This window comes from Gadus morhua, chromosome 19, assembly GCF_902167405.1.
Source record: "Gadus morhua chromosome 19, gadMor3.0, whole genome shotgun sequence".
Classification (NCBI taxonomy): Eukaryota; Metazoa; Chordata; class Actinopteri; order Gadiformes; family Gadidae; genus Gadus; species Gadus morhua.
Genome location: NC_044066.1, coordinates 16,866,654 through 16,879,153, shown reverse-complemented (window position 1 = coordinate 16,879,153; position 12,500 = coordinate 16,866,654). Strand labels below are relative to the sequence as shown.

The window sequence follows — 12,500 nt, the reverse complement described above, 5'->3', positions numbered from 1 at the left end:
TCTTATTCTACAAGTGACAGTTTAGATTGCGGGAAATTAGCTGATCTGATAGAGCAGATTTTCTGTTTGTTTTCCCCCAGACTGGATGTAACATTATTTCAACCGGTGCCATAACGCCAGACACAACTAGGAGGAGATGAAGAGAACTGAGCCAGAGTCCTCCTATAACGCTCTCTGAAACCACTACCCACCCACCCAGAAAGACTTACAACCACTTTGAGATGGACTACAGGGACACCGGGGAGGGGTGTGTGTGTGTGTGTGCAGAGAGGGGGGCTGTGGTTGTGTCGCACCATCAAATACAAGGAAGCATGAACATCTGCTGGCTACACTGAAACATGGAACGACGGAGAGAGAAAACAAAACAACCACAAACGGATAAACGTGTTTGAACGAAAAATAATAAAAATAGAGAATGAAATGAGGAAGTGTGTGTAAGCTGTGGGAGGAGCGGAAGGGGGGGGTTCTGGGGTGACGGGGGGGGGGGGGGGGGGGTCTTACCTGGGGACACAGGCGGAGGATGGCTCCCCCTCAGAGGCCTCGGGCGCCGGGCAGCAGAACTGGTGCAGCACCGTCTGGTTGCTGTTGGACGGAGAAAGGAGTAAGGCGGGGAACGGGATCGGCCTTCAGAGCGCTCCCGGCTACGCTCCTCATGTGCACGTAGTTATCCGTTACATTCATCGATTCTTTACGTTTTTGATTGAACCTTTATTAACTCAGGAAGTCTCACTGAGGTGAAGCACCTCCGATGTAAGAGGAGCTGATGGTCACACCGTCACAACGATACCTGACAAACACAGACCAATGAACATACACAACGAGGACATTATACATCCTGTGTCCGACATAAGGGTTTAGAAATAGCTCACTTCTGCTCCTTCACATACTTAGCCCCTGCAGTACTTGTACTCTTTAATGCATAGAACCCTAGCATGGTGATTTACATTTGTTCGATTTGTTCGTGTTATGCGTTTCTCAGCCTTCCCTTTGTAGCGGAAGACCAAGACAAATCACATGTATTTAAATTACTTGTGCTAACTCGCTTGGCTAATAAATAGACTCTGATTTGAATTCTAGTATAACTGAATGTCGTTTTTTTGTTTTGTTCCGTTGTTTTTTCCTGATATCATCAGAAGCAGAGCTCATGAAGTCGAGATCACATGGACTCCAGGAGTAGATCGTGTTATGTGTCGCCGCACATGAAGAGGTTTTCGTTGGGTGATTTAATTCGTCTTTGTGCTGCAGCGTACGGGCTAGTAAGACTAAGCCTTTGCCCGGGGAATACAAACATCTGCCAAGATATTCATAGCTCTGCGTTAGCAAGGAATAAGGTTCGTCCTTAAGTGCCCGGGACACAAAAGAGGGACACGCACACACGCAAACACGCACCCACACGCACTCAAACAAACAAACACACACACAGAAACACACACAGTGCTGTGTCCAACATAGTACCCATAACCAAAGAGGGCATATGAATAAGTAATGTTAGATCCATGTTTTAGATTCCTCTGGTTGTTATGCGTGCTACTGTGTCACACAGAGCAGTTTTCAGAAGAACTCTACTAAAGAGATGCAAAAAATGAATTGGCACTGTAATATTCTGCATACTATGCATGCAGAATATTTCATTAATAAGCGTGTGTGTGCGTGCATGTGTGTGTGTGAGTGAGTGTCCGTTTCACATAAAAATAAAGAATCAGAACTTGGATCCATCATCCTCATCCACAAGGTCTCATCCCTCCATCTCCCACCCCAACCTGAGTACATAACCTCAGCATCACTCTCCAAACATCCCTCAGCCACCCCCACCACCACTATCTCCTCCCCCAGCCCTCACACCTCCCCCTACGGCCTCTCAGGCACTGTGGAGCAGCGCTCCATTACTCCCACCGTCAGGAGACGGGACTAACAGAAGGAGCGCCGGCGATCTCCTCTCTGCAGGACCGACGCAGGGGGACGTGGGACGCTCAAGAGAGGGAGAGAGAGAGAGAGGAGAGGGAGGAGAGAGAGAGAGGGGGAGAGAGAGAGAGGAGAGGGAGGAGAGAGAGGAGAGGGAGGAGGGATATGAGGAGAGAGAGGAGAGAGCGGGGGAGAGAGAGAGAGAGAGAGAGAGAGAGAGAGAGAGAGAGAGAGAGAGAGAGAGAGAGGAGAGAGAGGAGAGAGAGACGGAGAGAGAGAGAGAGAGAGAGAGAGGAGAGAGAGGAGAGAGAGAGAGGGGGAGAGAGAGAGAGGAGAGAGAGGAGAGGGAGGAGGGATATGAGGAGAGAGAGGAGAGAGCGGGGGAGAGAGAGAGAGAGAGAGAGAGAGAGAGAGAGAGAGGAGAGAGAGGAGAGAGAGACGGAGAGAGAGAGAGAGAGAGAGGAGAGAGAGGAGAGAGAGAGAGAGAGAGAGAGAGAGAGAGAGGGAGGAGGGATATGAGGAGAGAGAGGAGAGAGAGAGAGGAGAGAGAGGAGAGGGAGGAGAGGGAGGAGAGAGAGAGAGAGGGAGAGAGAGAGAGGAGAGGGAGGAGAGAGAGAGAGAGGGAGAGAGAGAGAGAGGAGAGGGAGGAGAGAGAGAGAGAGAGAGAGAGAGAGGAGAGAGAGGAGAGAGAGGGGGAGAGAGAGAGAGGAGAGAGAGGAGAGGGAGGAGAGAGCGGGAGGAGGGATATGAGGAGAGAGAGGAGAGAGAGAGAGAGAGAGAGAGAGAGAGAGAGAGAGAGAGAGAGAGAGAGAGAGAGAGAGAGAGAGAGGAGAGAGCTGAGGAGAGAGAGGAGAGAGAGGAAACAATGGAGGGAAGAGGAGGAGATCGATGGAGAGGCGATGCTCAACCTCGAGGAAGCTGGCAGCGGGCGTGCATCAATGTCCCTCTCTCTAACTCTCTCTCTCTCTCTCTCTCTCTCTCTCTCTCTCTCTCTCTCTCTCTCTCTCTCTCTCTCTCTCTCTCTCTCTCTCTCAGACTCCACACGGGGACATGAGTGTCTCCTTGAGTCTGGGACTCCAGTGCCCAGCGTCATTCATTACCCAGAATCCCTTTGGGGTTTGTTGGCGTTGGGAGAAGGCCGCTGGTGGCCTGGCTCTCCACCTGACCCTTAGATCCAGCAGAAGAACTCTCTCACGGCACAAAAATGCATTACGCTATCAAGGTGTGTTGTTATCAAAGGAGTGTGTGTGTGTGTGTGTGTGTGTGTGTGTGTGTGTGTGTGTGTGTGTGTGTGTGTGTGTGTGTGTGTGTGTGTGTGTGTATGCATGTGTGTGAGTGTGTTCGTGCACACAGAGCTGTGTCTCTCTGTCCTTTTTTTATGTGTGTGTGTCCGTTTGTGTCTGTATGTGTGTGTGTGTGTGTGTGTGTGTGTGTGTGTGTGTGTGTGTGTGTGTGTGTGTGTGTGCCCACACGCGTGTGTTGGGTGATAGATAGTGCGTGTGTGGGGGGCCGTGGTATCAGGCTGTAGCAGTGACAGAGAGGGGGCTGGGTACAACAGCTTACTCCTCTCCATTGTTAACGGCCCTGCTAATTGTGTTCGTCTTAATGGCCGTGACAGCCAGTGGGGCAGGTTTTATAATAGCTTGGCGAAGGCAGGCAGCCTCAGAGGGACCCCACACCGTCTGCACGGCTCTCTGCTTTCACACAGACCCATACGTTACCCCGACCCCAAAATAATACCAACCAACCGACCCACCCATACGTCACCAGACCCCAAAATAATACCAACCAACCGACCCACCCATAATTCACCAGACCCCAAATAATAGGAACATGCAGAATCCCGGCGTGAGGCATTAGGCTTCATTACATGAGACGTCCTCGTGGCATTAAGGACACGTTCACCTCCGTCCTCTGTGCAGATGAAATATAGGCCAGTGGTACGTGCACGCTCCTCAATAAATATGCATGGGCCCAATCAAGCTGCACATTAATTAACCGTGATGGATGGCGGTGAGGCCCGCCCCAGTTAAGAGGTGCACACTAAACCAGCCCGGGATGGAGGACTGCATCTCTCCACCTTCATTAATCTGGACAACGGTTGTTTTTCACCCAAGCAGAATTCATTGCCATCTTGTTTTACATTCACAACACAGTCAGGGATCAGGTTACAGTGTAACCGAGGTCCGCTGTGCGTGTGTGTGTGTGTGTGTGTGTGTGTGTGTGTGTGTGTGTGTGTGTGTGTGTGTGTGTGTGTGTCTGTGTCTGTCTGTCTCTCTGTCTGTCTGTCTGTCTGTCTGTCTGTCTGTCTGTCTGTCTGTCTGTCTGCGTGCGTGCGTGCGTGCGTGCGTGCGTGCGTGTGTGTGTGTGCGCGCGTATGTGTGTGTGTGTGTGTGTGTGCGTGTGTGTGTGTGTGCTATGTCTTTTTGCCAAGCTGAAATAAAGAACGTAACAAACAAAGGCAGATAAGAATGATTAAGTGATAATTAAATCTTCCTGTTTAATAATGTAGTACTAATCGCAGGAGACCAGAGTCAAACCTAACATCCTAACACAACCAAAAAAAGACAACAACCAATCTGTTATGCACAAGCTTTTGGTGAGTGCGTGATGAGAACTGATTAGGGACACTGATCATATGAGGGACCAGAGTCATTACAGAGTTATTACACTACTTGTTATTATTGAACCCCACCCTTTCCCCCGCCACCAGAAGATGAGATATCTGTCTTGTTAAATGTGTCCTCCCAAGGTCTTAATCCAGTTATGCTTTAATTATGAATTCATGTAATTTATCTGAGAAATAGTAAGTCCTCTGGAACCTGTCTACCTCTAGCTTGTTAGCCTCGGATTTAGAAATGTTGTTATTAAATGCAGTCGTTTTCCTCCCACGTAAGGTGGACATCGCGTTCCCCTTTCTGCTCCACTGTCACTGTTATTTAGCACATGATTAAGAAATGGAATCGGGGAGAGGAAGATGTTTACACAGGAAGAACACTTCGTTCTCTCAGGCTCTCTCCCCCCTAACTCTCTCTCCCCCATAACTATCTCTCCCCTAAAACTCTCTCTCTCCCCTACCTCCCTCTCTCCCCCCTATCTCTCTCTCTCCCCCCTATCTCTCTCTCCCCCCCTAACTCTCTCTCCCCCCTAACTCCCTCTCCCCCCACCTCCCTCTCCCCCCTACCTCACTCTATCTCCCCTACCTCTCTCTCTATCTCCCCCTAACTCTCTCTCTCCCCTACCTCCCTCTCTCCCCTACCTCCCTCTCTCTCCCCTACCTCCCTCTCTCCCCTACCTCACTCTCTCTCCCCCTCCCTCCCTCTCTCCCCCCTACCTCCCTCTCTCCCCCTTACCTCCCTCTCTCCCCCCTACCTCCCTCTCTCCCCCCTACCTCACTCTTTCTCTCTCTCTCACTATCTTTCCACCTTTCATTCTGCTCATCATTCCTACAATTCTAACACACACATAGAAGCACACGCACACACATATGCACACACGCACACACACACACACATACACTCATTAATACACCCACACACACACGCTTTCCTGACACGCAACACACCCACGTGACACACAAGCGTTATGGTTGACATCATCAATTCCACTACAAGGTGTTAAGTTACACAACATACTCCTACACAAACAGACATGTTCTCACTCACACAGGTACACACTCACACACACTCTACAGTTCGTACACCATACACTGCAAACAGGCAAAGAGGCAGAGAGACAGAGGGAGAGGGAGAGGAAAGGTAGAGGGAAAGAAAGAGGGAGACAGGGAGAGGGGGAGACAGAGAGATGGGGAGAGAGAAAGGGAGAGAGAGAGAGAGAGAGAGAGAGAGAGAGAGAGAGAGAGAGAGAGAGAGAGAGAGAGAGAGAGCGATGGGGACAGAGAGATAAACCCTGTGTTGTTTGCCCGCTCCGCCTGCTCCGTGCGTGTGTTGAGGATTATCCCAGCCGTCAGACGCAGGGCTCTGATCTCCGCACGCCACCGGTGCAGGCAGCCCACCGGTTAGTGGTCAGGTCCCCACACTTGGACAACCTCCTGGAGCCGCACGCGTGTGAAGCTCTGACGCGCACACGCGGGCACGCACACGGGCCCCCGCCCCGGCAGCGTCTAACGGACAGAGTAATCCACCGGCGGTGTCTAGCACAACGCCTCGCACGGGGATTAGACTCCGAGCTATCGGACCCACGTCTCCACAGTTAGATCTACTCGCCGTTTGTTCTTTCCTGTTTGAATTTGGAGTTCATTCGCGGTCAACAGCACGTCACCCGGTTGGGTTCAGGGTGAGGGAATGGCCATGTGCAGACATACAGAGGAGAAGAGAGGAGAGAAACGGAGAGGGTTTTGGGATGTAGTAAGAGATGGTTTAGCATTCCATGTGACATTTCCTTGACAAACATAAATAAATCATCAGAGTATTAGCTCTGCAGCGATGTTTGGGCTCAGTAATACAGCATAATGCAGTATATATGAACATGTCCAGGGGCGTGCAACCACAACGCAAACTAACTGTGACCCTGCAGGAAGTAAACACAGGCGTCTCTGAAGGGATGGTGGAGGTTTCTAACAGGCGGTTTTATATTCTATTGCTGTTTAATTTGGTCCAGTGTTGTGTTTAATGTTGCATCTTTGAAAAGGTTTTTTCTTTTTACACTGAGTGGGATAATAAGTGGGACAAACAACGCTATTGTGTCACCCACCAGTATTCACTTTCGTCCTCTTTTAACTCGTGCGCGTAGAGAATGTCAGAGTGTAAATCGTTCTCCGCTCTGATTGATGAGAGACATTGTAAACGCTCTTCCTGGAGTAACAGAAGAGATGAATAACCCGTTTACAGACTGTTCCTCATGAGGTCGTTGGATTGGGGTTTATGTGCGAGTGCTCCATGGCCCATCTGCTGTGTCCCCGCCCGCCGGCTCCATAAAGCGTTCTCCCATCCCTCCGACGAGGCTGTTGGGTCTGGTCTGAGGGCCAGCGCGTCACGTTGTCTATAACTGTAGCGCGCCGCAGGTTGGTGGACAGACGTCAGCCGGAGGACCTTCTAATGAGGAGAACGCTTTGTGTTCTGAGTCACGACGACGGCAGACAAGCACACCGCGGAGGCCGTTTATTAAACACGTTGGTGTCGATGCCTTCTCCAAAGGAGGCGTGACCTGCTGAAGGAGGGACGCGGAGGTCACACCGCCGACCCAATAAGGACGTCCAGTGTCTAAAGACTTGAGAGATGATTGAGCACGATTTAATGACAAAAGCCATTAAGTCACACAAAACCGTAAAATACAGCATCAAATATTAGACAATAATGCGGCACTCACTCACGATGCAATGGGACGTTAAGGACGGAAGAGATGTAATATTTGGGGAGACGAAAGGATAAAAGTTAAGCATAAAAGATGCTTATTCACGAAATGTACAATCTACAACTCCCATAATCATCCACTCATATTTAATTTAAACATAATCTTTTCCCGTTTAACTCTTAACTCAAATCGTTTTCAAATGGTTCACTTTTCCCTTATCGTGATGTGTTCCGTGTCGCACAGTACAATCCCATTCATGCGAGATGAATTAGCCCGGCCCACTGGCATCGTGGACCTGAGCATGTCATCATAGGGGCAGTGCTGGGGGGGGGGGGTGATGTAACGGGTGCAGACATTGGGCAAGGCAAGGAAGTGTTCCTGGATTGACAGAAGATCAACCCAGTGGGCGGACATTTGCAGCAGCAGTCGGAGGTAATGTGATGCTTCATGCAGTCCATACGTAATACAAAATACTCTCTGGTTGGTTTTGAAAGTAAAACCAATCAATTGAATCGATCATCTATAGAGGTTGGTGGGTGAGTTGTTGGGTGAGTGAGTGCCTGAGTGAGTCAGTGTGCGTGAGTCGTGAGGTGAGAAATAACAGGACAGAAACACAACCATGAGGGTCAGAGAGAGAGAGCGAGTGTGTGTGTGTGTGTGTGTGTGTGTGTGTGTGTGTGTGTGTGTGTGTGTGTGTGTGTGTGTGTGTGTGTGTGTGTGTGTGTGTGTGTGTGTGTGTGTGTGTGTGTGTGTGTGTGAGAGAGAGAGAGAGAGGATTCAAATTTGTTGAGAAGACCATAAAGTCCCCTGGACCTGACATTTCTGCTCCAATCGCACGCGAGGAGCCCTGCAGCCCAAGGTAGCTGGACGTAAACATGACTCTGGGTCTTCAATTTAACAACACCTGACGTTTCCCCAGGAGTCTGCATGTGGAGGTTTTGTGTGTGTGTGTGTGTGTGTGTGTGTGTGTGTGTGTGTGTGTGTGTGTGTGTGTGTGTGTGTGTGTGTGTGTGTGTGTGTGTGTGTGTGTGTGTGTGGACACACTTTAGAAAACATGCAGTAACTCAAGTCCTTCTGCACGAGCGGAATGTCAGATTATATGAGATAATGAGCACAGATGGGCTTTGCATGCTGGGTAATATTTGAGAAACCCTTCGTCTAACCCTTCGTGGATGAAATAATAAACTTCATCGTCTAGTTATTTGGGACCCAGACGCAGCATTAAAAGTTGGGCCCCACAGTATGATGACTGCAATAATAGAGGAAGGGTAATTTCATTTCACTTTAAACTGTGGTTATTAAGCGGTGCGCCTGGCTAATATATATGCAATCAGAGTGACTGATGCCGGGTGAGGATATTGTTCACATTTGCATTTGCAACTGCAACCCTGAAATATTTAAACTGCACGCTGATGATATATACACACACACACACACACACACACACTCGCACACACCCACACACACACAAACAAAAACGCCCACACACATAGACTCAAAAATGCACACACGTACACAAACACACTCCAGTGATTTCCCATTAGGCGCACCGCTGTTCTTTTGCACACAAAAAATGGGACACTTTAATTGGACGGGTGAATAAATTACCGGGGGGGAGGGGGGGGGGGGAACTAGAGTCACGTGACCCATAAAGAAAGGGAGGGGGGGGGCGAGGCCGGGCGGACTGGAGTCCCATGACCCGATAAGAAAAGGGTTAGTCCGGCGTCGTCCAGAAGCCGTCCAGACACTCGCACGGCCGTGATCTGATACGTCCGACGGTTGTCGGGACGACCGCGGCACGTCCTTCTATCCGGCAAGTCACCGCCGACGTGCAGGTGACAGCGCACGTGTCACAAAGAGAGATGGGGCCGCCGGCCCACGTCGCTGCGCTGGTGATGGAGGGCGACCTCCGAGAGGACAGGGCGGCGCCGGGGCGTAACTCAGAGCTCTGCGGTGTCACCGCCGTTACTCTGACAGACCGACAGCAGCCCCTGGATGTGGATCAGTTCAACCTGAATCGGTTGAACCTTTCTTCAGCGAGTGAACAAGACTTGAAGCTGAGTTTAAATTGTATTCATACTAACTGTGCATTCATTAAAGTGCTCCTCAAACAGGGTAGAATACATTTAACAACGGGACCCATTTTAGAAGACATCATCATCATTGAGTTTGAACTCAAGAACTCATCATTGTTTGACTGAGAGTATATCAGTAGACCTTGTCTTAAATGTACCCTGTGCATTTAAGACGAGGTCTACTGAAATACTCTAGACCCTAACACTACCGCTTGCCTCATTCTAGGACGGATAGCGCCCCTTTAAAATCGAGGAGGAACAGAGGTTCCCCACTGATTATCATTGGTGGATGTCAGGCTATACCAAAGGCCTATTCCTTATAACAGCTCTGACCGAGTCTGCCCAGCCCAGTCCCAATCCATATCCATGTCCTGAAGTGATGTTACACACAACTGCACACGGACACATGCTCACACAAACACACAATTTTAACGGTGTCTAAAAATTGCCAGAAACGAACACGAATATCCAAATCCTATCGGCTTTGCACAGATACACAAACACACAAACACACACACCATCACCACAAAGAAGCACTCTCATGCCGTTGGACTGCGTAGCCCTGGGATCGACTCTCACTCTCACACTGCGTCGCTCAGCGCTGCGAGGAAACAGACAGTTTGTTCTGCAGCGGCCACGGGAATCACCCCCGAGCTGCCAGCGGTTTAAAAACACTCACACAGAACCTGTAGGATATTCATGATTTGGTTCATGATTTCATGGAGCTGAGTCACTCTCTGTCGTAACAAGGCAAGACCGGCTCACAGCCCGGCCCCCAATGCCCAGTCCGGGCTCAGAGAGATAGCAGAGCAAACCAAGGAGATGGGGAACAGGAAACGACGCTCTGAGCTTCCTCCTTGGGAGCGGTGCAGAGGTCAGCGAAGAGGGAAGAGGGGGGTGCGTTTCTTTGTGTGTGTGTGTGTGTGTGTGTGTGTGTGTGTGTGTGTGTGTGTGTGTGTGTGTGTGTGTGTGTGTGTGTGTGTGTGTGTGTGTGTGTGTGTGTGTGTGTGAAGTTAGCGTAATGATGCTAGCCGTGTCTTATCTGCCGATATGATTGACCATCTCTGTTGATAACTGAGCCGTAGTCGTGGCCATCTTGATCAACAGCTCCCACCACCCGCCAGTTTTCAGAAGAACAAAGCTGGTAGATCAGTGAACAAGGCCCGTGCTCTCTCACTCCTGGTGCCTTTTGAGAAGCCAACATTTTAAAAGCCAAATTAAAACAGCCTTTAATTAGTTTCATATGTGAAACGCAAAGTGATGGAAATGAACGTCTGGAGACTTTAGTCCACATAAAATAAAGAATACATCAACAATACCATGAGATCTAGTGCAGCTTTTATTAGAGTTAATCTCATATTCAGGGTAGAATGTAAGCTTGAGTTTTTGCATCAAGTCAATGGAGGTCGACTCATGTTTATTGCAAAAAAAATAGGCAGTCTTGGTCAGAATTTCTAGCAGTGCTCGGACACGCTAGTCCGAAAATAGGATTATAGTTCCAGTTTTACCGTAGTGAGATCAAAGCGAGAGCACCTCTATATGGAAGGCAGGAGCTGTGGCTACGCTGGCAAATCCTTCCCTCTATTGATCTGCTGGTTTTTACTGTTTGTGTGTGTGTGTGTGTGTGTGTGTGTGTGTGTGTGTGTGTGTGTGTGTGTGTGTGTGTGTGTGTGTGTGTGTGTGTGTGTGTGTGTGTGTGTGTGTGGCTGAGTGCTCTATGCTTTCCCCACTTCACTGTGAGGAAGTCTGGTGCTGGCAGGACATGTAAGAGGGCATGCATGCAGTGAAGAAGGGTTGGTGCACTGCCAGAGAGAGAGAGAGAGGCAGGGAGAGAGGGAGAGAGAGGCAGGGCGAGAGGGAGAGAGAGAGAGGGAGAGGGAGAGAGAGAGAGAGGGAGAGGGAGAGGGAGAGGGAGAGAGAGGGAGAGGGAGAGGGAGAGAGAGAGAGAGAGAGAGAGAGAGAGAGAGAGGGAGAGGGAGAGAGGGAGAGGGAGAGAGAGAGAGAGAGAGAGAGAGAGGGAGGAAGAGAGAGAGAGAGAGAGAGAGAGAGAGAGAGAGGGAGAGGGAGAGAGGGAGAGGGAGAGAGAGAGAGAGAGAGAGAGAGAGAGAGAGAGAGAGAGAGAGAGAGAGAGAGAGAGGGGGAGAGGGTAGGGTGTATGGGGGGAGGAAGAGAGGGAGGACTGTGTGTTCTCTTGGCTAATGCGGCGCATTAGCATGCATTTTCTGTGCTATATATAGCAAGCTGCATAAGGAACTGCACAGCTCTTCAGATACCCGATCCAGATGCATAAATAAAGCCATCCTCTTAAGGGCACAGCTACCTAGCTCCCTTAGCATCAGCATGAGGCTTCAGCCCACATCTGCTAGGCGTCTGACAGCAATGACGCGTGCACATGTGCTTGCATCGCTGTGTGCATGTGTGTGCGTATCTGTGAGGGTAGCAAAAAAACACCAGGAGACATCGGAGAACTCTGGGCTTCCCTTTTCAGGCATAACTCAAAGTCCTGGCTGACTAACACACACACATACGCACATACGCATTCATGCGCACGCCAACACACACACACCACATGCTCACTAGCATGCACAAACACTCAATACAGATACATAATGCCCTCTCTGGTTTAAGGTAAACTAAAGATCAAATGTAAATGCATTTTGGATGTCACGTTGGGTCAATCTGAGAGGGAGGAGGGAGAGAGGGAGGGGGAGGAGGGAGAGAGGGAGAGGAGGGGGAGAGGTATTAGCTCACTGATGGATGGACGGCCTGGACCTGAATGCTGATCCCCTATGCAGAGGTTGGCTGCTGTAGAGCAGAGGGAGAGTGAGGTAGAGGTGAAGGGAGAGAAGGAGAGAGAGAGAGAGAGAGAGAGAGAGAGAGAGAGAGAGAGAGAGAGAGAGAGAGAGAGAGAGAGAGAGAGAGAGAGAGAGAGAGAGAGAGAATGAAAGAGACATAACGAGAGGGAGGCAAAGGGCTAAGGTTTGGTAGCTGGGAGAGCGTGAGCGTGCGGAGAGGGAGAAGGGGGTTGGAAACATGAACCAGGGTAGAGCAGGGCCAGGCAGCAGAAACACAGCGCTGTCTAATCCTGATCATGTGGAGGACTTGTGAGGCTCACGCAGTACGAGACATGGAGAAATCGCTTTTGGTCCCAATACGGGAAGACTGACGTCAGAGCAGAGGTCTCCGAGATGTTTTTCATATCTTGAGCGA

General features: G+C 50.0%; 1 protein-coding gene across 1 annotated transcript in view; it reads right to left on the bottom strand.

Annotated features, from left to right (window-relative positions):
* Positions 1 to 12,500, bottom strand: part of iqsec3a (IQ motif and Sec7 domain ArfGEF 3a) — a 93,260-nt gene that overhangs the window by 74,683 nt on the left and 6,077 nt on the right. The window contains exon 2 of the mRNA XM_030342404.1: positions 502 to 582. Within this exon, the coding sequence (XP_030198264.1) occupies positions 502 to 582 (81 nt within the window). The remainder of the gene's footprint in view (positions 1 to 501; positions 583 to 12,500) is intronic.